Source organism: Rhinoraja longicauda, chromosome 9 (assembly GCF_053455715.1).
Source record: "Rhinoraja longicauda isolate Sanriku21f chromosome 9, sRhiLon1.1, whole genome shotgun sequence".
NCBI lineage: Eukaryota > Metazoa > Chordata > Chondrichthyes > Rajiformes > Arhynchobatidae > Rhinoraja > Rhinoraja longicauda.
In genome coordinates this window covers 17,391,894-17,418,509 of record NC_135961.1, presented here as the reverse complement: position 1 = coordinate 17,418,509, position 26,616 = coordinate 17,391,894, and the positions used below count along the sequence as shown (strand labels likewise).

Sequence of the window (26,616 nt, the reverse complement as noted above, 5' to 3'; positions counted from 1 at the left end):
GTTCTTGAACCACTTTTCCTTAATTTACCTCATCGTAGCCAATCAGCATCTTGTATACCTCAATCAAATGATCCCTTAATCTTGTTAGCTCCATGGTGACTACCTGATTTATTCATTCTAACCATGTAGCCACGATCTAAGACCAGGAAATCTCTCTGGCGCCCTCTGAAGGGCCTTCATGTCCATTCTAAAGTGAGGTGACCCAGGCCCTCCAGCTTTAGACTTCCCAACCTTGAAAAAGACTATAACTAACTACACAATCTATGCAATTCATGACTTTATAAATCATTATAAGGTCACCCCTCAGCTTCCTTCAGCCTATCCATTCCCTTCACATAACTCAATCCCTAAAGTACAGGCAACAATTTTGTACATCTTGTTTGCACCCTCTTCAGCTTAATTACATTCTTCCAGTAATGGGGCGACCGGAAGTGTGCACAATACTCCAACTGTGGTCTCATCAACGTCATGTACAACTGTAACATAACATCCCACCTCCAGCGTAGGAAGGAACTCCAGATGCTGGTTTAAACCGAAGATATACACAAAAAAGCTGGTGTAACTCAGCAGGTCAGGCAGCATCCATGGAGAAGAGATCTCCCTCCAGAGATGCTGTCTGACCCGCTGAGTTACTCCAGCTTTTTGTGTCTATTCCAACTCCTGTGCTCAGCGCTCCATCTAATGAAGGTAAGCATGTTGTACGCATTCTTCGCTACCATGTCCAGCTACTTTCAGGAAACTTTGTACTTGTAGCTCTTGGTTCTCTCTGTTCTGCAATAGTTCCCAGGCCCCTGCCATTCACTGTGTACGTCCTACTCGGGTTTAAATTCCCAAAATGCATCATGTTACAGTTGTCCAAGTTAAATACCATCTGTCATTTCTTTGCCCACTTTCCTAGCTGATCTAGATCCTATTGTAACTTTAGACAACCTTCTTCACTATTTACGATGCCAGCAAGTTGGTGTCATCGGTAAATTTATTAATCATGCCACTTTCATTCTCATCGAAATCATTAAAATATATGACAAGCAACAGGGGATCCTCCACCGATCCTTGTGGAACCCTGCAGGTCATAGGCCTCCAATATGAAAAGCAACCCTCACTCTGCCTCCTACCACCAAGCCAATTTTGCATTCCACTGGATTGCTCATCCCAGATGCCAGATGATCTAACCTTCTGGACCAGCCTACCTTGTCAAAGGCCTTGTTCAATTCCATTGAGAGAACATCTACCATCCTGCCATCATCAATCCTGTTGAGTCACCTCTTCAAAATAAAACTCGGGTCCGTGAGACACAATTTTTCACGTAAAATCCAATGCACTCTACTGTGGAACTCTCTCTCTTCAAAGATTTTAGAAATGCACAATTGTAAGTACAGTATTACTGTTTATAAAATGGCAAACACTGCAACTGATGTTTACTCCATGTGGGCAACTTACCCAAAAAACCTTCCCTTCAGGGAGAGAGGGATCAGAGCTGACAAAGATACAAGTGCAGTTTACCTGTCTATTGGTCAGCCAAGAAATATAAATGGGAGCAGCCTGGCAATGGTTTGGAGAACCCAACTAAAAACATAAAACTAATTTAGCATTACATTTCATTTAAATATTTGTTTGAAGAGTAAACACATCTGGTGCATATAATCAACATAAGGGCGGCACGGTGGCGCAACGGTAGAGTTGCTGCTTTACAGCGAATGCAGCACCGGAGACTCAGGTTCGATCCTGACTACGGGTGCTGTACTGTAAGGAGTTTGTACGTTCTCCCCGTGACCTGCGTGGGTTTTCTCCGAGATCTTCGGTTTCCTCCCACACTCCAAAGACGTACAGGTATGTAGGTTAATTGACTGGGTAAATGTAAAAATTGTCCCTAGTGTGTGTAGGATAGTGTTAATGTGCGGGGATCGCTGGGCGGCGCGGACTTGGTGGGCCGAAAAGGCCTGTTTCCGCGCTGTATCTGAAATATGAAAAAAATATAAATATTATATGAAAAAATAAAATAAATAAATGAGTTTAGTTTAGAGATACAGCATGGAAACGGGCCCCTCAGCCCACTGAGTCCACGCCAACCATTGATCACCCATTCACACTAGGTCTATATTATCCCAATTTCTCATCTGTTCCTTGCACATTAGGTCCAATTCACAGAGCCCAATTAACCTACAATCCCACATGTCTTTGGAATATGGAAAGAAACCAGAGCGCCCCGAGGAAACCCACAGGGAGAATGTGCAAACTCCACACAGACAGCACCCAAGGTCAGGATTGAACCCAGTTCTCTGGCGCTGTGAGGCAGCAGTTCTACCAGCTGTGCCAATCTGCCGCTTTAGTCCGTGTGGTGTGTAAAAATAATGATCACTGGAAACATTCTTGTGGAAAGAATTTGCATTAGCTTGCAGTAAAACCGATTTTTATGAACTGCGAGAAAGAATTTTATCTAGGCATTTTAGCAGAGAAACATGCGAAAGGTAAAATAAAATGCAAGCGTGGACATACCCATGACTGAATGGAACCAACGTCCATGTGTGCCCTGAGACATCGAGTAGAGATCTGTTCTGCACGCATTAGATACTCTGCAGTTTTCTTTTTCACTGCTTCTCGGCGACTTGGACTTGCTTCACCTGGAGATACCAAAGATATTCAGAAACATTTTAATTTATTGAACCTGTATCCTAAAACAGCTTGAAAAATGTGTTCATTCTCAGCAATTGCAAATTTCTGAAAGGTGTCATGCAATGAATTATATGGCAGGCAGTTTTCAAATTGAAACTAATGTCACAAATGGCACAAGTAATCACCATCTGTGAAAACAATATACTTTTTGGCTACATCACCACGCATTGGCTATAGTATTTAGCTTTATTAATGCAGAATACAAAGGTTTCATCTGCGACTCATTGAAGTAGGACTTTCATCCATACTGAAGATAGACACAGATTGAAGCTGGAGTAACTCAGCAGGACAGGCAACATCTCTGGAGAAGGAATGGGTGACGTTTCGGGTCGAGACCCTTCTTCAGACACACTGCCTCACTTTAATCATGATCTCAAGGGGTAATAATATCAATCATTTCTCTTGATTAAATATTTCAAATCTTTGTTCTTAAGGCACACCAAAAGTCAATATTCAAAATGTTTAATGTCATGGCTTAATAATGGTGCAGAGGAGTTTCAAAACAAAGTCCATATTATTTATTGTCCATCACCGTGAACTGTGTATTTGAGTGATGGAGAAGTATTATCCATCTGAACACACTTTTTGTGCACACTTTTGTCTTCACAACCTTCTCGCACCAGACACCACTCATACAATGGAGAATGTTTGTTCAGGTAGTTTCCATTCCAGCCGTGAATGAAGAATTTAAAAAAAAATCCTTTAAAAATTTAGGTCAGATGTGTGGAATGAATTGTGTTTGACAATAGACAATAGGTGCAGGAGGAGGCCATTCGGCCCTTCGAGCCAGCACCGCCATTCAATGTGATCATGGCTGATCATTCTCAATCAGTACCCTGTTCCTGCCTTCTCCCCATATCCCCTGACTCCGCTATCCCTAAGAGCTCTATCTAGCTCTCTCCCTGAATGCATTCAGAGAATTGGCTTCCACTGCCTTCCGAGGCAGAGTTGTGCATCCAGTTATACCTCAAGCTCCTTCTCTGCTTCACCCTAAAGACACACTTAGTCAATTATGTAAGAATCATTTGCTCACCAAGATAAACAGGTTGGATTGACTGTCCCACTTCCTTTTTGCCCATTTTGGGCAATATATTGAAATAAAAACAATTTATAAGCAGTTCCCATCAACTTTTCCTTTTATAAGTTCCTCAATAACATAAACTAATTGCACTCTTGAAAATACAGGATAACCATAGATGACACTGGACTTGTAAGCATTATTAGACACTAAACTGAGGATGGTACACCAGCATTACAGCAAACGTCTAAATATACACAACAATGGAAACCAATTTATATTAAAAACACATGAATATTTATAGCGTTAATCAATAGAGAGCAGGTAGTGAAATACAAAACTTTATCAACCTAACAAAACACATTTACTAGCTTGATTGATGCAAAATGCTGAAGCAACTCAGTGGGTCAGGCAGCATCTCTGGAGAAAATGGATAGGTGACGTTTCGGGACAGGACTCTTCTTCAGTGTCAGTGTTTGAAGAAGGGTTCCAACCTGAAACGTCACCTATCCATTTTCACCAGAGATGCTGCCTGATCCGCTGAGATACTCCAGCATTTTGTGTCTATCTTTTGTCTAAACCATCAACTGCAGTTCCTTTTTATTATATTTAGTGCTTGATTGGAAAGTTGGTTTCTGAATCAGAATATTCTCTTATACAATATTTAATTAACTGCAAGCAAGAATGTGCTTAAATCATAAAATTATACTAATGCTGCCACTCCCACTAAATGATTTAAATTAAGCACTTTCACCTGAACCCATAACGCTCATCTAAAGGTTATTTAACCAATTTTGACCTTTCTCAACCTCTGTACACTATTAAATTATATTTTATAAGAAAATAACTGCCGATGCTGGTACAAATCGAAGGTATTTATTCACAAAATGTTGGAGTAACTCAGCAGGTCAGGCAGCATCTCAGGAGAGAAGGAATGGGTGACGTTTCGGGTCGAGACCCTTATATATTTGGACAGTTACGTGGATAGGATAGGTTTAGAGGGTTATGGGCCAAACACAGGCAAATGGGACCCACTTAGATGGACATCTTGATCAACTTGGACAAGTTGGGCCAAAGGGCCCATTTCTGTGCTGTATGAATTTATGACTCTACCAGATAAGAACATTACCAATTGAATCAAAGATAGACACAAAATGCTTGAGTAGCTCAGCGGGTCAGGCAGCATCTCTAGAGAGAAGGAAAAGGTGATGTTTTGGGTTGGAACCATTTTTCAGATTGAAAGATAGAGGCGGGGTGGAAGGATATTCAAATTTTAACCAATAATATTTTCTTTCAGGTAATTAAATAAAATAATCTGGAAAATATCACAAAGTTTGAAGAAAGTTATCTTAAGGATGTTGAGGTTAACCCGCATAATTTCACTGAGACTGAGCGCATGTGGAAATGGCTGAGACAAATAGGTTGTCGATGCTCACAGCTAGATAGTGTGGGAGATGTGTGTATAGCAACATCTCCCACACTCTTGGAGTGGCTCAATGCCTCAGGGGGGAAAAAAATCATGATGATCTGGCAAGTACAATAGAAGTCTGATAAACCCTCTGCTCCCCTCTCCCATCAGGCAAAAGGTATAGAAGTGTGCAAACGCACACCTCCAGATTCAGGGACAGTTTCTTTCCAGCTGTTGTCAGGCAACTGAACCATCCTACCGCAATTAGAGAGCAGTCCTGAACCACTATCTACCTCACTGGTGACCCTCTGACTATCTTTGATCAGACTTTACTGGCTTTATCTTGCACTAAAGACATTCCCTTATCATGTATCTGTACACTGTGAATGGCTCAAATGTAATCATGTATTGAGTTCCGCTGATTAGTTAGCACGCAACAAAAGCTTTTCACTCTACTGCGGTACACGTGACAATAACTAAAACTGAACTGAAACTGAACTACAAATATTTAGTATTGCCTCACCAGATGATATTTGCTGCGCTCTCTTGAAACTTAGTCTACAAGTGCAACATTTTTTGTTTTGGCTTTGAGGGATCTTTGGATAGGGCATTCTGCAGAAGAGATAATAGAATAGGAGGAGCAGGAGCGGACTTAAGGACTTCGAAGGGAACATGATGAAGACGGCCACAGTGTGTGTCAATGTTCATGGCATCCTCCAATATCACAGATGGAGCAGATTAGATTAGAGCAATCCATATCATTGGGAGGTACTCCAGGCAATGGCAAGCTGCAGTCTAGTCCCTGTTATAAGCAGTTTGGGGCAGAGGCTTGCCAGAGGGAGGAATTGATATTGCAAACCACCCCGCTAGGACCATGATGGTGATGCTTTCATGACACGGTTGAAGCAAATACCTAGAGATGTGGTTAGTTGTCCACTGCTATGGAAGTACAGGTGGAGGCCATGTGAATTCTTGCTGCTTCCATATAAATTCGTGTTCATTCAGTGGGAGGTCTGATCTTTGCCAAATGATAGCTACGAAAGGAACAATGACTAAGCCAACAGTAGATCCACTTTGAGTAGATCACTGCATACAGACACAGAGATTCTAATCATTCACGGTTTACGGTTCCACAAGAACAAAGGTGCCAGAATCAAGAGCCTAGCTATTCTCCAGGTACATAGAGTTGCAAATCACTTCCCTACAAGAGAAGAAAAAAAATGGTACACAGGAACATGCCTCGCTTCTGCAGGAGTAGAAACATACCACCTCACTAGCATACCACTTCATCACGAGCAGCATTCTGCTCAGGTGGCCTAGGATGATAACTCCAAAATGGTGGTTAAAGACAACAGGGACCACACACGTAACTCGGGATCAGTCCAAGAGCAGTCCAAGAGCAAGCAAATCATTGCAGCATTGCCTACCCAGTTCCCAGAGATCACCTGATGTGCAGGTTTGCAGTTACAGGTTCATTAACTACTCTCGTATTATTTCTCTAATAATTGTTCCTCATTTGCATTGAACTCTTGATTTACTGTTATTTCTGGGGTTTTTCCATCTTTCATGAAGACAAAACATAGAATTTTTGTTTAAATCCACTGCCATTTCTTTTTCTCAATTATAAATCCTTTCATTTCTGTGTGAGAGACACTTTTTCCCTTGCCAGGGTTGCTTTTTTTAATACCTACAGAAGCTCACTAGTTTAGAATTTCTCAGTCATTTAGACCAGCAGAGATGACCATATAGATATAGAACTATTTTCCCTTGTTTTATCCAGTTTGCAGTCATCTTTTGCTCAGGTGCTGTGCAGTGGTGCAGATGGTAGAATTGCTTCCTCGCGGCACTAGAGATCCGGGTTTCAATCCTGACCATAGGTGTGTCTGTGTGCAGTTTTGCACACTCTCTGAGACCACGTGGGCTTCTTCCGGATGCTCCGGATTCTTTCCACATCTCTGTAAATTGCCCCTCATGTGTAAGGAGTGGAATGCGAAAGTGAGATAACATAGAACTAGTGTAAACAGATGATTGTGACCGGTGTGGACTTGTTGGGCCGAAGGGTCTGTTTCCATGCTTCATCTTTCAATCAATCAGTCAATCAATCAATTCTAAAATGCTCCAAATCCTTGTTGAGCATTTTCTGAGAACTTTATAGGCCTTTTCTATAGGTTTATCTTCAAAATTTACTCTATGGTCCAGGATTGAATCACTTTTCCTGTTGTGTTTTTTGTCTATTAAAAGTAATATTGGAAAGGACAGAATATCAAAACCAAATCACAAAAAGAAAAACACCTCAATCAAATCAAGATAATGCTCACCAGAAATGAAAAAAAAGAAATAGTAAGAGTTTCTATACATGTTAAAACAAAACATATTTTTAGGGTTGTAGATAGAAATTCTGGGAATTTGTAATGGAAATGAAGGAGATAGCCGATGAATTAAACAGGCATTTTGCAGCATCAATGCAGGACATGGATAGGTGATGTCTTGGGTCAGGACCCTTCCACGTCCTCCAGAGATGCTGCCTGACCCACTGAGTTACTCCAGCAATTGGTGTTTTTCTTTGTAAAAACGTGCAACTGCATTTCCTTGTGTTACTCGGTCAGAGTACTGCATTCATGCTTGCCTTCCTCAGTCAGAGTACTGAGTATAAGAGTCAGAAAATGATGTTACAGCTTTATAAAACTTTGGTTCGGCTACCTTTGGAGTGTTTTGTGTATTTCTGGTCGCCGCATTACAGGAAGGATGTGCAAGCTTTATAGAGGTAAAGAAGCAGCTTTCCAGATCATTGCCTGGATTGGAATGAATTGGCTAAAAAGGGAGCTTGGACAAACTTGGACTGAAGATTTGGAGGCTGAGGAGGGACCTGATAGAACAATATAAAATGATGAGAGGGATAGACACAATAGTCAGTATCTTTTTCCAAGGATGGTCATGCCAAATGCTAGAGGGCATAGGTTCAAGATGAGATGGAGGAAAGTTTAAAGAAGACTAGACCAAGTGGACCCGTTAGGTCCAAACCTCTCCTGCATAGGTGCAGCACCCTCCCCCCCCCCCCTCCCCTCCCCCCAGTCCATCCCCCTCAACCCCCCTTATCCCTCCCTCCCTCCCCCCTCCTGCCCGAGGAAATAGATTTAAACTTTAAAATGTGAATAACTTTAAAAATATAACACCGATTTCAATGAAACGTCTTCCATCAGCACCAAAGGTATGACGGTGAGTAAGGAGGGTCCTAAAATTGTCATGCTATCGTGTACCATTTCGGCTGTACTTCAGGAACAAACAAACAAACAGACGAGAGTTTTAGTATATAGATTTCAGGGCATTTTTTGTTTATAGTGATTGGTAGGTGCCTGGAACGCACTGCCAGATGAGGTGGCTGAAGCAGATACAATAGCAACATTTAAGTCATATTTGCACATGCACATAGGGCGACACAGTGGCACCGCCGTAGAAAGGTGGCACGGTGATGCTGTGTTACAGTGCTTGCAGCAACGGAGACCCGGGTTTGATCCAGACTACGGGTGCTGTCTTTACGGAGTTTGTACGCTCTCCCCGTGACCTAAGTGGGTTTTCCCTGAGATCTTGGGTGTCCTCCCCCATTCCAAAGACGTACAGGTATGTAGGTAAATTGGCTTGGAATAAGTATAAATTGTCCCTAGTGTGTGTAGGATTGTGTTAATGTGCGGGGATCGTTGGTCGGTGTGGACTCGGTGGGCCGAAGGCCCTGATTCCGCGCTGTATCTCTAAACTAAAAATTAAACCATTAAGCAGAGGATGGAGGGATATAGACCATTTGCAGGCATATGGGATTCAATTTGGCATCCAGCACAGACAAGTTGGATTGAGACCTGTTCTTGTGCTGTACTGTGCTATATTCTATATCAATGCAAACATGTACAGAACTCACCACTCTGCTGTGATACACCATTATCCTCTACTCTTGGGACATAGGATACATGCAACACAAGTGGAAAAATGAAAGCAGAAATTGCATAAAGATGCCCAAATCTGTGATATTATTCATATCTTTAAAATTATCAACACGATTACACCAACTTTTTTTTACCACACCTAGGTTACTGAATATTGTAACGAGCGTATTTATGTTCTCAGTTAGCAACAACCTTCAAGTATATTGTGAACATTTTACTCTGCACATGTTTTACTTTTCCGATATCACTGGTTTCTGCTCCTGCACGTCCTTTCAATACTAAATTTCATGCATCAATGAGACCCAGATAATGATACATTTGCTGATATCACAATGCCAAACGTGACATCACGCAGAATGTTTGCGTTGGTCAGATCACACAAGTCCATGTGGCTAAAGGCAAAAGAGACTGCAGATGCTGAAATCGCAAATAAAAAACACAAAGATGGAAGAACTCAGTGGAACAAGCAGCATATCTAGAGGCAAGAAGTGTAAGATGACATTTTGGGTCAAAACACTACATCTTAGGAGAACGCTCTGCATGATATTGTGTCAAAGAGTTATAGAGTCATAGAGTGATACAGTGGAAACAGGCCCTTTGGCCCAACTTGCCCACACTGGCCAACATGTCCCACCTGCCAGCATTTGGTCCATATCCCTCCAAACCTGTCCTATCCATATAGTGGTATTATTACCATTCTACTATCATATCTAAAGACTTTTTGGAATAGCCACCACAAAAGTATTGTAAAGAGCTTCAAGTCTCAAAAATCTAAATTTTCCGCAGAAAATAAAAGCAATCGTCACATATCCTCCAAATACGAAAATAAATCATGCAACAGAATTCCCACGTTCACAAATATCTAAACCCACCAAAATCATCATCTTTTTTTCCCCTGTCTGGAACGCATCTAATGTATTGATGTACTATCAACCCAAGCACTGGCTTCAGATACTTGATCATAGCTGAGTGCATTCCCTTCACAATACTTGTTTCATAAGTGGCATATAGGCCGTCAGATTTGCATCTTCTTTGCGAAAAGGAAAAAAATTCCAGAATATGACCATTCCCAAGTCATCAATAAAAATACTGCAATGTAACACATTGGACGAGTTTGACTCCTTTTGTCATTTTGAAACAATAGCCTTGATCAATGTCCATTGTTTTCCCCCCCACAAACTGCATGCTGTTGCATGTAATTTGAAACCAGTTTTCCCGATGTTTTGTCATTTTACGTTTTGTACATTGACATGAGGCATTTATTTGCAAAGGGATCTGAAAAAAGTATGTAACTTTCTTGGTATGTGTATCACACTATATGACGAAGCATTATACCTATCGTTGCTCCTCCAGCAGTCACTTTAGCTAGTTGAAATTCTGAAAACAAAGATCAGGCTTTTCTGTAGCTGACAATACAAGGAATACACTGACTGATTATGGACTTGGTACTGCCATCCACAGGAATAGTGGCTCAATGCAGCACCCCTGAACAGAGAGGCAGACATTGCTTTTTTTTAAAAATAGTAACATTATTCTGCAGAAATTGTTTCCCTCACCATCACTCTCCTATTTCTAACAAAAGGTGTATTGTTAATAAACAATCTTTTTACAATAATCTTCAAATTTCGGCTTGATTCAGACACTTAGCGGCATGGCAAAACCACATTAATTTTGTATAGTGATGGATTAATTTGTAAAGTTTAAATTATGAAAGCCCATTCCAATAAAAAACAGACTTTATTTCACTGCATTCTACATTGCTAACACCAATGTCCCAAATCTTTTCCAGACTACCCTTCTTCCCTGCCTTTTAACTTCAGCAATCACAAATCCTTGGAACATATTAAGCAAACAATTTTTATTTTATATCTCTTATTTTACAATTTCTATTTAACATCTATGCAGAAATTCAAAACTACATATTAAAAAGCCCCGACTCTCTGTCCGAAGAAGGGTCTCGACCCAAAACGTCACCTATTCCTTTTCTCCATAGATGCTGCCTGACCTGCAGTTACTTAAGCTTTTTGAGTCTATCTAAAAAAAAATCAACATGTGACAAGCTCATGAAGTCTATGAACTCTGAGTGCTTTTAACTACATCTTTTTATAATGATGGCCTTATTACTGTTACACCAGTAAAAGCAGCCAGACATGCAGCTGGGATCAACTAACCGGGCAAGTTTTTCTTCCCTTTTGTAGACCAGCAATACTTCATCAGGCTAACAAGGATAACAGATCTCTAATGCCACAGATATTAATCACCAGTGCATTTTCCAATATCCCTCCGATCAACCGAGCATATTTACTGAGAGTTTTGCTTAATTTTGTTACTTTGGGAGATGACATGCTCATCTTTAAAAATTGTCACACATTAAAATACCATATTTGGTATGGGCAATTTCCTCATTCACAGCTAAAAATCAGACTGGTTCAGCCACAGGTGAACAATAGTCTCTACCTGGCTATAATCCAGTGAAGATAACATTGAAGTTGAACTTTTCATCAATTTATAAGTTGTGAAAATGTCACTTACTTGTGACCAGATAAAAGTACCTTCTGTATTTTTCACAGTATGGTAGTTGATTTAGCTAAACACTAAATGTGCCTGCATTTTATCCAGTTAACTACATCATTAATTGACAGGCAATGGAAATTGTGAAAGGAAGGAAATTGTTTTTACAAATTTCAGCAAATTAATAACTAAAGGTCTAAAATGAATAAATTGTGCAATTATATATGAAACCAGAAAGCTACATTCTTTTTCATATGAAGAGGACTCGCAACTAGATGGTCTTTATAATTTTCGGATAAAAGAAGCCTGACAACTAAATAAAATGTGACAAAACTACCAAACTGGCAAGATGAAGTTATGTGCTTACATGCATCTGATCAGCCACATAAGGGAGAATCATTACCTTGATAACCGCAGAATTGAGTGGAAGAGGATCTTTTCTAAACAGGACATCATTGGGTAGAAATTCATCCTCGGTCTTGTAAAAGCGCAATATCTAGTAGCTGCACATTGAAATTCACTTCTAAAATTCGCTTCCACTGTTTTCCGTACAGCAGAATTTCAGAAGAGAGCACAACACACATTTGCTGCAACATTGTGAGTTTAGCAAAATATAAACTTCCACCCCCATGCACTTTAGCTAATGCTGATACAAGTGTGTAAATGCAACACTTGCTGAAATCAGAATATATTATGAACATATCAAAATAACAAGGAGGAGAGTGCTGATTTCAAATGTTATTCAAGGCCACAGCTGGGAGACTCGAACCATTTTCAGATTCTGGCCTCATTTGAATTTTATCAGTGGGCTGCAGATGTCAAGCAGAATGTTAAACACTTTCTCAAACAGGAGCGCACGGTCCTCATAAAAATTCTCTAACCATATAGAAACCGACCCAGAAGCAAATAGAGGGGGAAAATAATTAGTCAAGAGAGAAAAACAAGTGGTCAGCAGAAAACATCTTTCAAGGTTCTCCTCAGAAACCTGCCTCAATTTTCTTTTTAAACTGATCAGAAAAGCAGCTGATACTCTGCAGCATTTAAATGACGGAGCTGATGGGATGGAGAGCCATCTATTAGAGTTGGCAAGGACACAAAGATAAGCCGCAAAAGTGGCAGCACTACATTACAAAGAGTTATTGATAGATTAAACAAAATAGCAAAAACTCTTGCAAATGAATTATACAGCATGCAAATGAGAAGGCTGCACCTGAAATAAATATTTTCATATTAAGAATATGAAAGGGTACCGACCTATCCACATTCTCCAGACATGCTGCCTGGCCTGATGAGTTACTCCAGCACTTTATGTCTATCTTTGGTACAACCCAGCATCTGCATTTCCTTGTTATTTAATATTTTCACCTGTTCAGGGAGGCTGTCTAAACCGGGGGTCAACATTAGTAATTTGTTGAATAGATTCAAGTGAGGCGGTGTAAGTGGATGTGCTGTCATCAGAGATGGCTCTCTCAAGGCATGGGGCTCACCATGTGGGTTATGGTCTGATCAGGGTGGCTGGGGACACAATCTGTGCTGTTCCTCGCATTGTACTTGTGGGACTGGTGTCACATCTTCACCGGCCTGTCCTCAAGCAGCTGAGGGTTATCCAGACTTTCCTTGAAAGATTAAAACTTGGGACTTCATCATTCACGTCAGTTACAAGGTTGTGGTTGGTGATGTTCACCACAGCCAGGAGGTGTGCCACCAAGAGGGGAGGTGGGGCCGACATTTATTTGCCGAGCTCCGGGCGTGTTCTCCTAGCAGATTAATGTCCTTTGTCAGGTAGTGCATTTAACTAGCCATCAGCAATAAACATTATTTAAGGAAAATGTATTTAGTTTAGCTTAGTTTAGTTTAGAGATATGGTGAGGAAAGAGGCCCTTCGGCCCACCGGGTCTGCACCGACCAACGATCACCTGAACACTAGCTCTATCCTACACACTATGGAGAATTTACAGAAGCCAATTAACCTACAGACCTGCACATCTTTGGAATGTGGGAGAAAACTAGAGCACCCAGCGCTGTAGTTATGTGGAAGGCCTAGAGTAAGGTGATTCTCCCTGAAGTGATTGTGACTTTCACAAAATTGCCTGTCTTATTAAAAGTATTAGAGTCATGGAGTCATACAGAATGAAACAAGCCCCTCGGTCCATACCATCGTAAACCAACGCGGTCACAGGGAGAACGTACAAACTCCGTACAGACAGCACCCGTAGTCAGGATCGAACCTGGGTTTCTGGCGCTTTAAGGCAGCAACTCTATCGCTGCGCCACTGTGCCGCCCCTTTTCTTGTGAACAGCAGGAGATTCAATGTGGTCTGGCACAGGCAGACACTCAAGCCACATTGGTCTCAATGCTCCAGATGATCCTCATGGCTTCTCGCAGATGAATAGCCACCAAGGTTTGTGTGGCAGCTCTTGGGTCAGCGTGAGCAGCAGCATTCAGCTGTTGGGTAGATAAAGTTCCTTGAGATTCATCTTAATCTTGACCTGACCTGCTAGGTTTGGGACGTTTTATCAGTCAAATAGCATAAGTGATGCCTGGGGTTCAGATCTCGTGGGAGGGGCTGGTTGGTCACACAAGTAGACTCAAATTTCCTTCTCAGTTTCAAGTTGTTCAGATGGAAGACTTAAACAACAATCTTGGCTGCATTTGGTCTCGATTCCCTTTTTTACCCTATCTTCCATCAAAGCCCAGAAATTTGTCAACCTGGACCATGTAATCGCACATGAAAAGAGCTGTAGTTATGTGGAAGGCCTAGAGTGTTATGGAACTAATGTAGATACATGGTGGTATTAGGATAAATGGTTGTACCAGTCAGCATTGATGGTATGGACCGAAGGGGCCACAGTTTAACAATAAGGGGTAGGCAATTTAGAACGGAGATGAGGAAAAACTTTTTCAGTCAGAGACTTGTGAATCTGTGGAATTCTCTGCCTCAGAAGGCAGTGGAGGCCAATTCTCTGAATGCATTCAAGAGAGAGCTAGATAGACCTCTTAATGATAGCGGAGTCAGGGGGTATGGGGAGAATGCAGGAACGGGGTACTGATTGAGATTGATCAGCCATGATCACATTGAATGGCGGTGCTGGCTCGAAGGGCCGAATGGCCTCCTCCTGCACCTATTGTCTATTGTCTATTGACTTGTTTCATTCTGTATGACTCCATGACTCTAATACTTTTAATTTAATACAGGCAATTTTGTGAAAGTCACAATCACTTCAGGGAGAAAAAAAATGAACTACTTAAGCAATTGTATGCATTTTTTTTTAAATACTTAAAACTGTGCCCTTAGCTCATTTGAAGTTTATAGTATCTAAAGGCGAAATTAATGTTACGTGATTTTTGCCGAGCAACGGGCAAAGTCTAAAAATAAAGAGCAATGCTAGGAAACATCTTTAAATCCAGAGTGGTAGAAATTTGATCTCTTTCCTGAATGATAATTTATGCTCGATCAATTTAAAGGTAGTCATGATTGATTTTTAGTTTAAGGGATATGGTATTAGTCATGATTTCACTGAACGATAAATTCAAATGCATAGTTTATTCTTATTCTAGTTATTTTAAGTAACTGGTATATTTTGCTTCAGAAGCTATATATCAGAAGCTTTAAATTTAAAATACTTTTTAAAAGTATTACTTTAATGTTGTTAACAATACCTGCCCTGGTTCAGACACAATTGGATGCTTGGGAAAAGTACAGGGCAGTCGAACACAGTCCAAAGGCACTGTAGTTAACTAATATTTTACAAAATGCAAGACATTCTAAATAGTTGAACTGCTGAACAGAAATAGTGATTCAGAAAACATGCTTCAAGGAAAATAATTGTTAGCATCGCCATACATGCAAAATGGGATAAGTTCTGTTTAAAACACACCCTTTAAAAAAAATCGAAGGTATTTATTCACAAAATGCTGGAGTAACTCAGCAGGTCAGGCAGCATCTCAGGAGAGAAGGAATGGGTGACGTTTCAGACTGAAGAAGGGTCTCGACCCGAAACGTCACCCATTCCTTCTCTCCTGAGATGCTGCCTGACCTGTTGAGTTACTCCAGCATTTTGTGAATAAATACCTTCGATTTGTACCAGCATCTGCAGTTATTTTCTTATACTACCCTTTAAAAAAATAATCAATTGGGGGAAAAAATGAAAGCAATCAGTACTTTTTTTAAAGTGTATAAAGCTAATAAAGAATATGTGAATCCCAAAAGTGAAATTTGCTCTTTCCCTTATTCACACACCAGGCTTCCTTCAGATGAATAAACTCAATCTTGTTTGCTATAAATTTGCAACCAAACAAAATTGATGAAAAATATGAATTCTGTAAGAAAAATGGTAATAGTTTGAACTATCATTTGGAGAATCAACTTTAAACATTAAGTCATTTATTATTTCATAGCTATATCTTGCAGACAATAGATGGACTCTTCCATCTTAATCTCTGCATGCTTGCTGTCGACCTGCAGAACAGGCCTACCAGGGTGACAGGGCCCCACAAACCTGACGCCTCAACCTGAAACGTCACCTATCCATGTTCTCAAGAGATGCTGCCTGTTCTGCTAAATTACTCCAGCACTTTGTGTCTTTTAGCTCATAAAGCTAAAGTTGTCCTTTGAGTCCTTAAAATTGATTCCAGACCCCATTAAATATTATGGCATCAGGTCAACCATGGGCAAGGTGAAGCTCCTCCTGGTTGCAATATACTGTCTTCCCACAACTGATGAATCAGTGTTTCTCCAGGTTAGAACACAATCAGTGAATCTCCCGGTTTAGCACGTCCTTTGTTGTCATACTTAAATCAAGAGATCAACCTCCATTAAATGAAAGAAGGGCAGGGCAAGAGCAGTATTTAATAATGAGATACCAACCTTATGAAACCGCGATACAGAACTATATGCATTCTAAACAGCACCCACAGCATGCAATGGACACAGGGAGTTCATTAAACAACAGGTCAGATTGAAGCTCTGCAGTCCTGCCATATCCAGACACAATGATGGACAATTAACAGCAGGAGAAGGCTACAAACATCCAAATTCTCAATGATGGCAGGACCAAAGACAAGGCTAGTGCATCTGCACCATTATTCAGATAAATATGCTCAGTGAATATTCCATCTCTGCTTCCGCCCTTGAACTACAAAAGCCAATCTACAGCCAATTGATTTGCACCACATAATGATCAAGAAACGTCCGACAAGCACTGGATGCAACTGTGTGAAAAAGCTGCCCCTCAGATTCCTATTAAATCTTTCCGCTCTCACCTTAAACCTAAGACCTCTGGTTCTTGATTCCCCTACTTTGGGTAAAAGACTCTGTGCATCTATTCCCCTCATGATCTTATACACATCTGGAAGATCACCCCTCAGGGGCAACTTTTTTCACACAAAGGATGGTAGGTGTATGGAACACGCTGCTGGAGGAGGTAGCTGAGGCAGGTACTATCAGAACGTTTAAAAAACATTTGGACAAGTACATGGATAGGATAGGTTTAGAGGGATATGGGCCAAATGCAGGCAGGTGGGACTAGTGTAGATGGGGCGTGTTGGTAAATGTGGGCAAGTTGGGCCGAAGGGCCTTTTCACTATGTAAGACTCTATGACTCCCAAAATAACAACCTCTACTACCAAGGTGGACAACGGTATCTGAGGCTCACCCTCCAGGTCACATAACCTGCTGAACCAGAACTAAATCACCATTCCTTCTACACTTAACTGTACTGTAGGAGTACATTTACCAGAAGGACTTGTGCAGTTCACACCTTCTCATGGCTAGATTAAGCAATAAATGCTGACCTAGTTAGATTCTCACATCACAAAATATAAACTAAAAAACTAATAAGCTGCAGCATATTTTAAACATGTTTCCATGTTTGGTTCAAGTATATCCAATAAAAAATAACTATAAGTGTCTGCTCAAGCCTAAAATTATTTTCCTTAAACCTTACATGGCATCAACCCTCTATTTGTCTGCAACCAGTCAAAATAGACACCTTAAATGCACCTCACACCTCATCTCCCTTCCTTGTGATTTATCTGCATTTCCCTTCTTACCTTACAAAAGGCAGTGATTCCTTCAGCTTCTCTGGACCATCCATTCCTATGTGATTTTGTTTTCCAGCGTTATCACCCTCACCCCACCCTCTTCACCATTAAAGGTTTATATTAATAATTCACCTCAGATCAACTTTTCTAATCTCTCCTTTTTGTCTGCGTTTGTTTCCTGATGCCCAGGAAGCACAGTGGGGGTCATAGTTTCTTCTATGGGGGAGTTGTATGAATGTAGAATAATGGAGACACAAGAGACTACAGTTGCTGGAAGCTTGAAAGCAAAAGTGCTGGAGGAACTCAGAGGGTCAGGCAGCACCCAGGGAAAAGACAGACATTTCAGGCTGGGACTCTTCTTCAGACTCAATGTAGAACACTGTTTGTTTACTTGCATGGTCCTTACTGGAGCAAAAACACTCTTTAAAGTATTTACCTTAAAACATTTAAATAGATTTAAAAATCCTTGGGAGGAAATGCTCATCACTCATAACAATTAAAACGTGTAAACTGTGGAATGGAATACTTAATACCTCAGAGACTGCTTTCCAGGCATAATAACAGATGCAACAAACCAATTTAGTTTACTTTTGGTTTAGAGACAGCGTGGAAACAGGCCCTTCGGCCCACCGAATCTGCACCGACCAGCAATCCCCGCACATTAGCATATTATCCATATTCAGGATCGAACCCGGGTCTCTGGCGCTGTAAGGCAGCAATTCTACCCCTATGCCACTGTGTTTGCAGAAACTAGTGCAGTTTATCATATATTCGAAAGGAATAGGATTCCAATAAGAAAATCAGCAGGATGAAGTGCCTTAGCATATTCAAGTAATCTTATTGTAATACAAATTAATGTTTGCTGACGCAAACAGTTAGGTACCACTGGCTTCTGGCTAGTTGGACAGTGCACCACATTACACGATATGTCACCTAGGTCAAAAGCTGAAGTACAATTGTCAGCCACAAACCAAACCTGGATTACTCTTGGCCTTCAAGCCTCATAGGAAAATGAGGAATCAACTCCAGTATCTACAAAATCCAAGAGAAGGGTCTCAACCCGAAATGTTACCCATTTCTTCTCTCCAGAGATGATGCCTGTCCCACTGAGTTACTCCAGCTTTTTGTGTCTATATTCAATCACTTCTGATGTTGGATATGGGCCAAGTTCAGCTTGCCTATGATTCGCTCCATAGTCAAACATCCATTCAAGATGCCCATTGGGTATCTGCAATACCTAAATAACTCACTGACACAGTGAACTATAACAGCCATATGTTGTTAAAGAAGATTTACCTGAAAACAAAATATTTTAGGATGAGTTAACATTTTTTTTACTATTCATTCCATGAAATGTGCAACTTACTCAGACTCACATCTTAGAGATGAAGCTTACAGGCTGTAATTTATTTTTCAAACCAAAATAAACTTACTATGTTGGTTCCAAATGTTTCTCTTTTTGTCCCCCCAACAAACCTAGTATTTTGCAGAAAACAGAATCAGAGCAGAAACAAAGTCTTTGAAATTGTCTCAGGGAGTAGCAATGATGGTGGGATTAAAGCGAATGTATGATAGGACAAAATCAGCTGGAAATACATTTGGACAAAAGCCTCCTAATGGCAACCTTTGTTGTTTCTGTAACCATTCACTTGCATTAGTGTTGTGCAGCTGCAACTCATACAGTTTCACTTGAATGAAAATATTAAGGCAAGAAACCATTCGCTTATTTTATTTTCATTCAACTTTACTGCAATTATTTTGTAAACTGCGTGCACAACAATACACTAAACATCTGGAGAAGCAGGTAATTAACATGTCATACCAAATTAACACATTTAATACTAAGCCCATGCATGCGATCATAATTATAGCTGTTTTCTTCTAAATGATGATACTGTAGCTTAATGTTTGATAGTGCACAAGTAGTGATTTTTTGCATATTCAGTACAAAAAAGGGCATCCATAACTTGCCATGGTTCAACCAATGCAGTTCTCCTGCAACTCAAATTTCATAGAGTGCACACAGCAATGTTTCCCCCTGTCATTATTCAACATCAAAATTACAAAAAGCTCCAGCAAATTCTATGAAAGTGTTCCCTTTTACTTCCAAGCAGTTACAGTAATGATTACAATTAGTCTATTAATTGAAAAACATTTTCCATAATGTATTGTGCTGCTTGGTACTCCTGCTAAAATGGACTCGCTTAGTTCATTTACATGCAGAATAAAATCATATTTGCAGATAGCATATTTAAATCAATTTGTAAAGCTTATCAATCAGATGTTCTATTTGCAAGTAAAATTAAAGTATCCAAGTCATCTTTCTCTTTCACATTAAATGTAAGTAAAAATTCTTTTTACTTACTGTCCCATTTAACAGCAAGATAGCAACGTGAGTGCCGTACACAACGACCACTGTGCTTACTTATATATGACAATATGACGTGTGCTGTTGCTCTACAGCACTACAAATCTATCCAACAAGTGATAAAAATATGCAAACAAAATGAAGATGCAGCAGCCATATTACAAAACCCTATCATTTTATTAAAAACATACTGTGCACTCCCCTCCACCATCTCTGAAAAGGCTTCAGGCATCACGGCCCCTCGCTTTTACGTTTTCTCTAAATCTAACCTATCCACTTAAGATCCCTTAAAATGTCCCCTTTCAATCTCATCTTTGGACTTCTCTTCCGTTTGTGTGTCACCACCTGCTCAGAGCAATTCTCCTTTCACCCTTGCAAAATGTCTTGGGATGCCCTGCTTTTGTTCAAAGACGCTTTTCACTTTTACGCAGTTGCTGCCGGCACTGTGAAACAGTTGTGGCTGTCCAAGTAAAGTTTAATATAGAGTAACCAGATCTGCTAGAAAACTCCCCAGTACTGTCAGATTAACTCAATTCCCAATTACTTTATTGTTTAAAAATTCAGAAAATAACACGTTGAGCTCTGGATATAAAAGTATTAGATGTGCTATGAATGGGGAGAATGACCTAATTCTATCCTCACATAACATTCTGAGCATTCTTAGCCTGAGAAGAAGTATGACAATGCATTAAATTGAAGTTAGGAGTTTGCCACTGAATCATAGAGTCAAGCAGAGTAGAAACAAGCCCACATCATGTCCACGTCAACTATTGGACCCATTTACATTAATCTCATTTTCACACATCAGGTCCATAGCCTTCTATGCTTTGACTATTGACTAAATACCTGAGAATATCTGCCTCCACCAGCTCTTCAGGCAGGCAGCCAGATACTAACCCTTTAACTTCCCCTCCCATTCCCACACTGACCTCTTTCTGTCCTGGGCCTCCTCCACTGTCAGAGGAACAACAACTCATATTTCGCTTGGGTAGCTTACACCCCATTGACTTCTCTAACCTCAAGTAACCCTTGCTTTCCCTCTCTCTCCATCCCCTCCCCTTTCCCAGTTCTCTGACCAGTCTTACTGTCCCCTACTACATTTTATCTGTTTGCTTTGTTATTACCTTCTTCTAACTAAGAATGATCTATTCTGCATTGTCCTTGATCTCCATTCCCTGTCCTGTTTTCACACCTTACACTTCCTTTTCCATACACTTCCTTATCTATGTACTTCCCAATCCCCTGACATCAGGCTGAAGAAGGGTCTCGACCCAAAACGTTACCCATTCTTTCTCTCCAGAGATGCTGCCTGTCCTGCTGAGTTACTCCAGCATTTTGTGTCTATCCAGATACTAACTACTGTGCAGAAAGAAATCCCCCCTGAAAACCCCCTTTCCTTCTCCTTAAAACTAAGGTGCAAAAGGAATTCTAAATGGGATGAATGAATGACCTCATTCAGCATAACTATAATGCGACTCTCGTTAAAACTTACAAAAACCTTCTTTGCAACTCCATACCAGGTTTGCTGAAATCCAGCCTCTGTATTCTATAAATACTGGCAACATAGAAACTCATCCTATGTGTACGAGATGGTCACGGTGTGGCTTGTACCTTCTCATTAATGAGATACGCATGTTTTAATGTTTAATTGCTCTTCACATCACTTGATTCAGAAAGTGCAGGTGATCATTGTGGTCTTAAGTTGGATATCCTGTATCAACAAAAATCTGCTGGGAGAAGATTAAAAGTATAAAGAAAATAAATGGCCATTTGCAAAATTGAATTTGCCTGCGTGTCGGCATTTTATATGTGTGATATTCAAAACAAAGAGACCATTCTTGGTTAGGCAAACTCTTAATTGTTGTCGTACCTGACTAGTTGTCTTTGCCAGGAACCAACAAATACACAGAATAAGCATTTCTGGATATCTTTTAGAACATAACAAGCCAGTGTATTCCCTCATGGAGTTCTTTCTCAACAACTAGAAGGGTCCCAACCCCAAAAGTCATCCGTCCTGTCTGAAGAAGGGTCCTGCCCGAAACATCATCTGTCCATTCCTTCCACTGCCTGACCTGCTGAGTTACTCCAGCACTTTGTATTTTAACCAGTGATGTCAGACTCAGGACCTGTTCTCCCTTAACTGCTGAGAGACATTAAACCACTTCAGCTGATCACGGTGGTGAACCTCAGCCCTTTCCTCCTGCCAATGTGAGATTCCTCACTCATTCTGGAATCAGGTCAAAGAACCCCTTAAACAAGAACAATGTCCATCTTCAGCAACCCCACTGGGGATTAGTCCCCAGAGGAAACAAACTGAACACCATCCCCCCACCCCGCTCCGTACTACCACAGAGGCTAAAAGCAAAAAGTCCATTAGAATATAACTCGGTCAGCATACAAATGATTTCTACTTTAGTCTGAAATCAAGTTATGACTTCAACTAATTGGTAAGTCAAAAGGTCAAAATACCTTAGTGATTTCAAATTTATTTGCCTCGAAATTGTAACTTGTCTACAAATATGTTACAGGCGTTGCACGGGAAGATTGTGCCAATTTCTACAAGGCTCTCAAGCTCAGATATTCTATCAAGCTCAAGGCATCGTTTGCAATGGGAAGATATTTACAACAATTTCATTTGTAATAGCACCATAAGGATAGGAAAACACAAGGCATCATGAGACAAGAATAGACAAAAGGTGATAATCATACAACCAAAAGCTTAATCAAAGAGGAAAGCTTAAAGGTGCATTTTTAAGAAGGACTGAGAAACAAAAGGCTGAAAGGTTTGGGGAGAGAATTTCTAACCTTCAAACCCGGGCAGCGGAGGACAAAGCCTTTGAAGGTAGAGCAATTACATGCAGGAGAGAAAACACAATCAGATTCAGAGTAGAGCAAGTTTCTCCAAGCACAAGAGCACTATGTGGCATTACACATAGGACCAGGGCAAAGCCACTGATAGATTTGAAAGCAAGATTCATAGTTTAAAATTATGGTGCTGTTTAAAACAAGGGGCTAGTGTACATCAACAATGAAAGTTGAATAGAAACAGCACAGAATTTGAGCACCCTCAAACATGGAGCAGAAGAAGAGGACCCATGAGGAAAACATTATAATAATTAAATCCAGTGATAGGAAAAGCATGGATGCAAGGTGCAACAGCAGGGTAGTTATGGCACAGCAAGAATCAAGTGACATTATGGATGGTAAAATCATAATATCATGGATATGAAATACCATGTCCAACTCAAGGACAAACATAACATAGCTCCCAGATTGTGAACAGCCCAGTTCAGAGACAGGACAGACTCACATGGAACTAGAGAATCAAATTGGTGAAGGATTGAAGATAACGTCTTCAGCCTTCCTTAGAAAAATTCTCGGCTCATCCAATGCTGCATCCAGGGCAAACAGTGGGACAATTTAATTGTGAAAATGGCAACAAGTAAAAGGTGACAGTGAGGTTAAGTTGTGCATCATGCCATATAATTGAAAACACAAGAAATCTCAAATCGGATTCCTTTTAAGCATGCCAATTTAAAAATGTCCAATAGGGCGGCACGGTAGCGCAGCGGTAGAGTTGCTGCTTTACAGCGAATGCAGCACCGGAGACTCAGGTTCGATCCTGACTACGGGTGCTGCACTGTAAGGAGTTTGTACATTCTCCCTGTGACCTGCGTGGGTTTTCTCCGAGATCTTCGGTTTCCTCCCACACTCCAAAGACGTACAGGTATGTAGGTTAATTGGCTGGGTAAATGTAAAAATTGTCCCTAGTGGGTGTAGGATAGTGTTAATGTACGGGGATCACTGGGCGGCACGGACTTGGAGGGCCGAAAAGGCCTGTTTCCGGCTGTATATATATGATATGATATGATATGATATGATATATGATTTGTCACTAAACCAGTTGTATTTCTCAAAGTGATGCTCTTTCCCTTGTGGGCTAAGTGGAGAAGAGGGGGTAACTTTATTTCTGATAAAATTGTGTTATAAGAAAAACTGAAAGTTTTCTATTCCTTGCACTATTTGAATTATGAATAATTTTATTCAGATTTGCAGAATTTACATTAAATTTGGTTTGATCAGAAAACATTGTCTACTTTAAAGCATTTTTAAATGCAGAAACACAGAATAGAGAAAAAAAATCTATGTTATTCTGTAATGGCAGTTTCTATACCATCTCGAAATCCCACTTCGATAGCCATTACTTCTCGGGGATGAAATGTGGTTATAGCTTACGCACACGTCGCACCCTGATAAGACAAAACGAATCTTCTAAACTCCTTTTCTTCATTAATTGGTATTATTAAAGTAGCACAAATCATAGAGTAATTCATCAGTTTCCGTACTTTATCAACTGTTTCTTCTTCAAACAATATCTAGAAATTCTTGCAGCTAATACCGTATGGTTCTTACAAATATAACCGGTCGGTACGAGCGCATGGTACGAGCGCGTGGTAAAGAACTGTATGCTCACCATCCTCCCAGTCTAAACTGACCCACAACCTCTGTCGACACACTAGCCTCCTCCCATCCAGACACTCCCAATTACGCATTAAATCACACCCACAAGCAGGCAAAAAAGACATAAACTAGAAATATTAAAACATAGCCATAACACAATGACAATAACTGAATTAAGCATAAATGGCTCCTACATATTCTTTTGATTACTGTACAATCAAGAAACCTGCATGATCACTTGACAAACTCACCTTGAACTCCTCGAAGCAAGAAATCGACTCCAATCTGGTAGAAGTTGAAGGCACTTTCATAATCCTGTTCTGCCTCCTTTCGCAATGCCAGCTTTATCTGCTCACCAGCCTTTACCAAGTAGTCACCTCTCCCAGTTCTCTGCTTCAGACTTCCAAATGGTTGTGACCATGAGACTTTGTTTCCGTCTGCTCCATCTTTGCTCATGTCCTGACGAGGAACGGCACCAGGTCTTGCGCTAGGTTCAGGGGAGCCGTTAGGTCTCCTATATCTGATGGGAGAGCTTCGATTTGATGCCATTCCATCGTCACATTCGGTGAGAGAATCCACATCCACTGTCAGTGACAAAATATCACTATCGCTGGACAACCCTAGTTGTTCTTGTTCTACAGAGCCAAGGAAAGAGAAAAAAAAAATCAAAAGTTAAGTAAAAGAATTCCAGTAAAAGAATGTGAGAAGGGAAGATGTTGGCAAGCTGGAAAGGATACAGAGAAGATTTACGAGGATGTTGCCAGGACTTAAAGGCCTGAGCTATCGGGAGAGGTTGAGCAGGTTAAGACTCTATTCCTTGGAGCGCAGGAGGATGAAGGGTAATCTTATGGAGGTGTACAAAATCATGGGAGGAATAGATCGGGTAGGGTGCAGATGCGGAAGTATGATAACATAGAACTAGTGTGAATGGGTGATTGATGCTCAGCGTGGACAGAGGTCTGAAGGGTCTGTTTCCATGCTGCATCATTCAATCATCGACATGGATGTTGACGTTTCAGATTGGGACCCTTCTTCATTCTGATGATGGTAAGGAGGGGAAAGCTGGAAGTGAGGTGAGGCCAGGACAAAGCCTGGCGAGTGAAAGGCCGATACAGATGAGGAAGATGCATACAAAATATACATTAAAATATACACAGGGATACAGACGAGGATCAGCAACAGAAATGGGGGGGGGGGGGGGGGGAAGCAATGGCGCATGGAGATTAATCCCATCAAGTGTGAGGTGTTGCACTTTGGGAGGTGGAATGCGAGGGGAAAATACACAATTAATGGCAAGATCCTAAACAACATTGATGTACAGAGGGATCTTGAAGCTCAGGTCCACAACTCCCTGAAAGTGGCAATACAAGTAGAGAAGGCATATGGCGTGCTTGCCGTCATTGGTCGGGACATTGCTTACAAGAGTCAAGAAGTCATGATGCAAATGTATAGAACTTTGGATACGCCATATTTGGAGTATTGTATGCAGTTCTGATCGCCCCATAACAGAAAGGGTGTGGAGGGTTTCAAAAGGGTGCAGAAATGGTTTACCAGAATTATGCCTCAGAAGGCAGTGGTGGCCAAGTCTCTGAATGCATTCAAGAGAGAGCTGGATAGAGTTCTTAAGGATAGCGGAGTCAGGGGGTATGGGGAGAAGGCAGGAATGGGGTACTGATTGAGAATGATCAGCCATGATCACATTGAATGGTGGTGCTGGATCGAAGGGCCGAATGGCCTAGTCCTGCACCTATTGTCTATTGTCTATGCCTGGATTAGGGGGTATTAGCTACAAGGAAAGGTTGGACAGACTTGAATTGTTTTCTCCAGAATGCCGGAGGTTGAGGGGGGAAGTATATAAAATTATGAGAGGTATAGATAGGATAAAAACTTTTGCCCAGGATGAAAATATTATTTACTAGAGGGCACATCTTTTAGGTGGGAGGGCAAAGTTTAAAGGAGATGTGCAGAGCAAGATTTTACACAAAGGATGGTGAGTGCTTCTACCTCACTGCCAGTGGTGGTGGTTGAGGCAGATACAATAGTGACATTTAAGAGATATTTAGATAGGCACATGGATATATATGCAGGGAATAGATGGATATGGATTATGTGCAGAGAGATAAGAGTTGGTCTTGGCATTATGTTCAGCATAGACATTGTGGGCCAAAGGACCTGTTCCTGTGCTGCATTGTTCTATGTT

The 26,616-nt window shown here is 40.8% G+C and overlaps 1 protein-coding gene across 3 annotated transcripts in view; it reads right to left on the bottom strand.

Moving 5' to 3' along the window:
* Positions 1–26,616, bottom strand: part of rps6kc1 (ribosomal protein S6 kinase polypeptide 1) — a 139,922-nt gene that overhangs the window by 59,509 nt on the left and 53,797 nt on the right. For all 3 annotated transcript variants that reach the window (XM_078404889.1, XM_078404890.1, XM_078404891.1), the window contains 2 exons: positions 24,668–25,051; positions 2,497–2,621 (listed from right to left, as the gene is read on the bottom strand). In XM_078404889.1, coding sequence (XP_078261015.1) covers positions 2,497–2,621; positions 24,668–25,051 — 509 coding nt within the window. The remainder of the gene's footprint in view (positions 1–2,496; positions 2,622–24,667; positions 25,052–26,616) is intronic.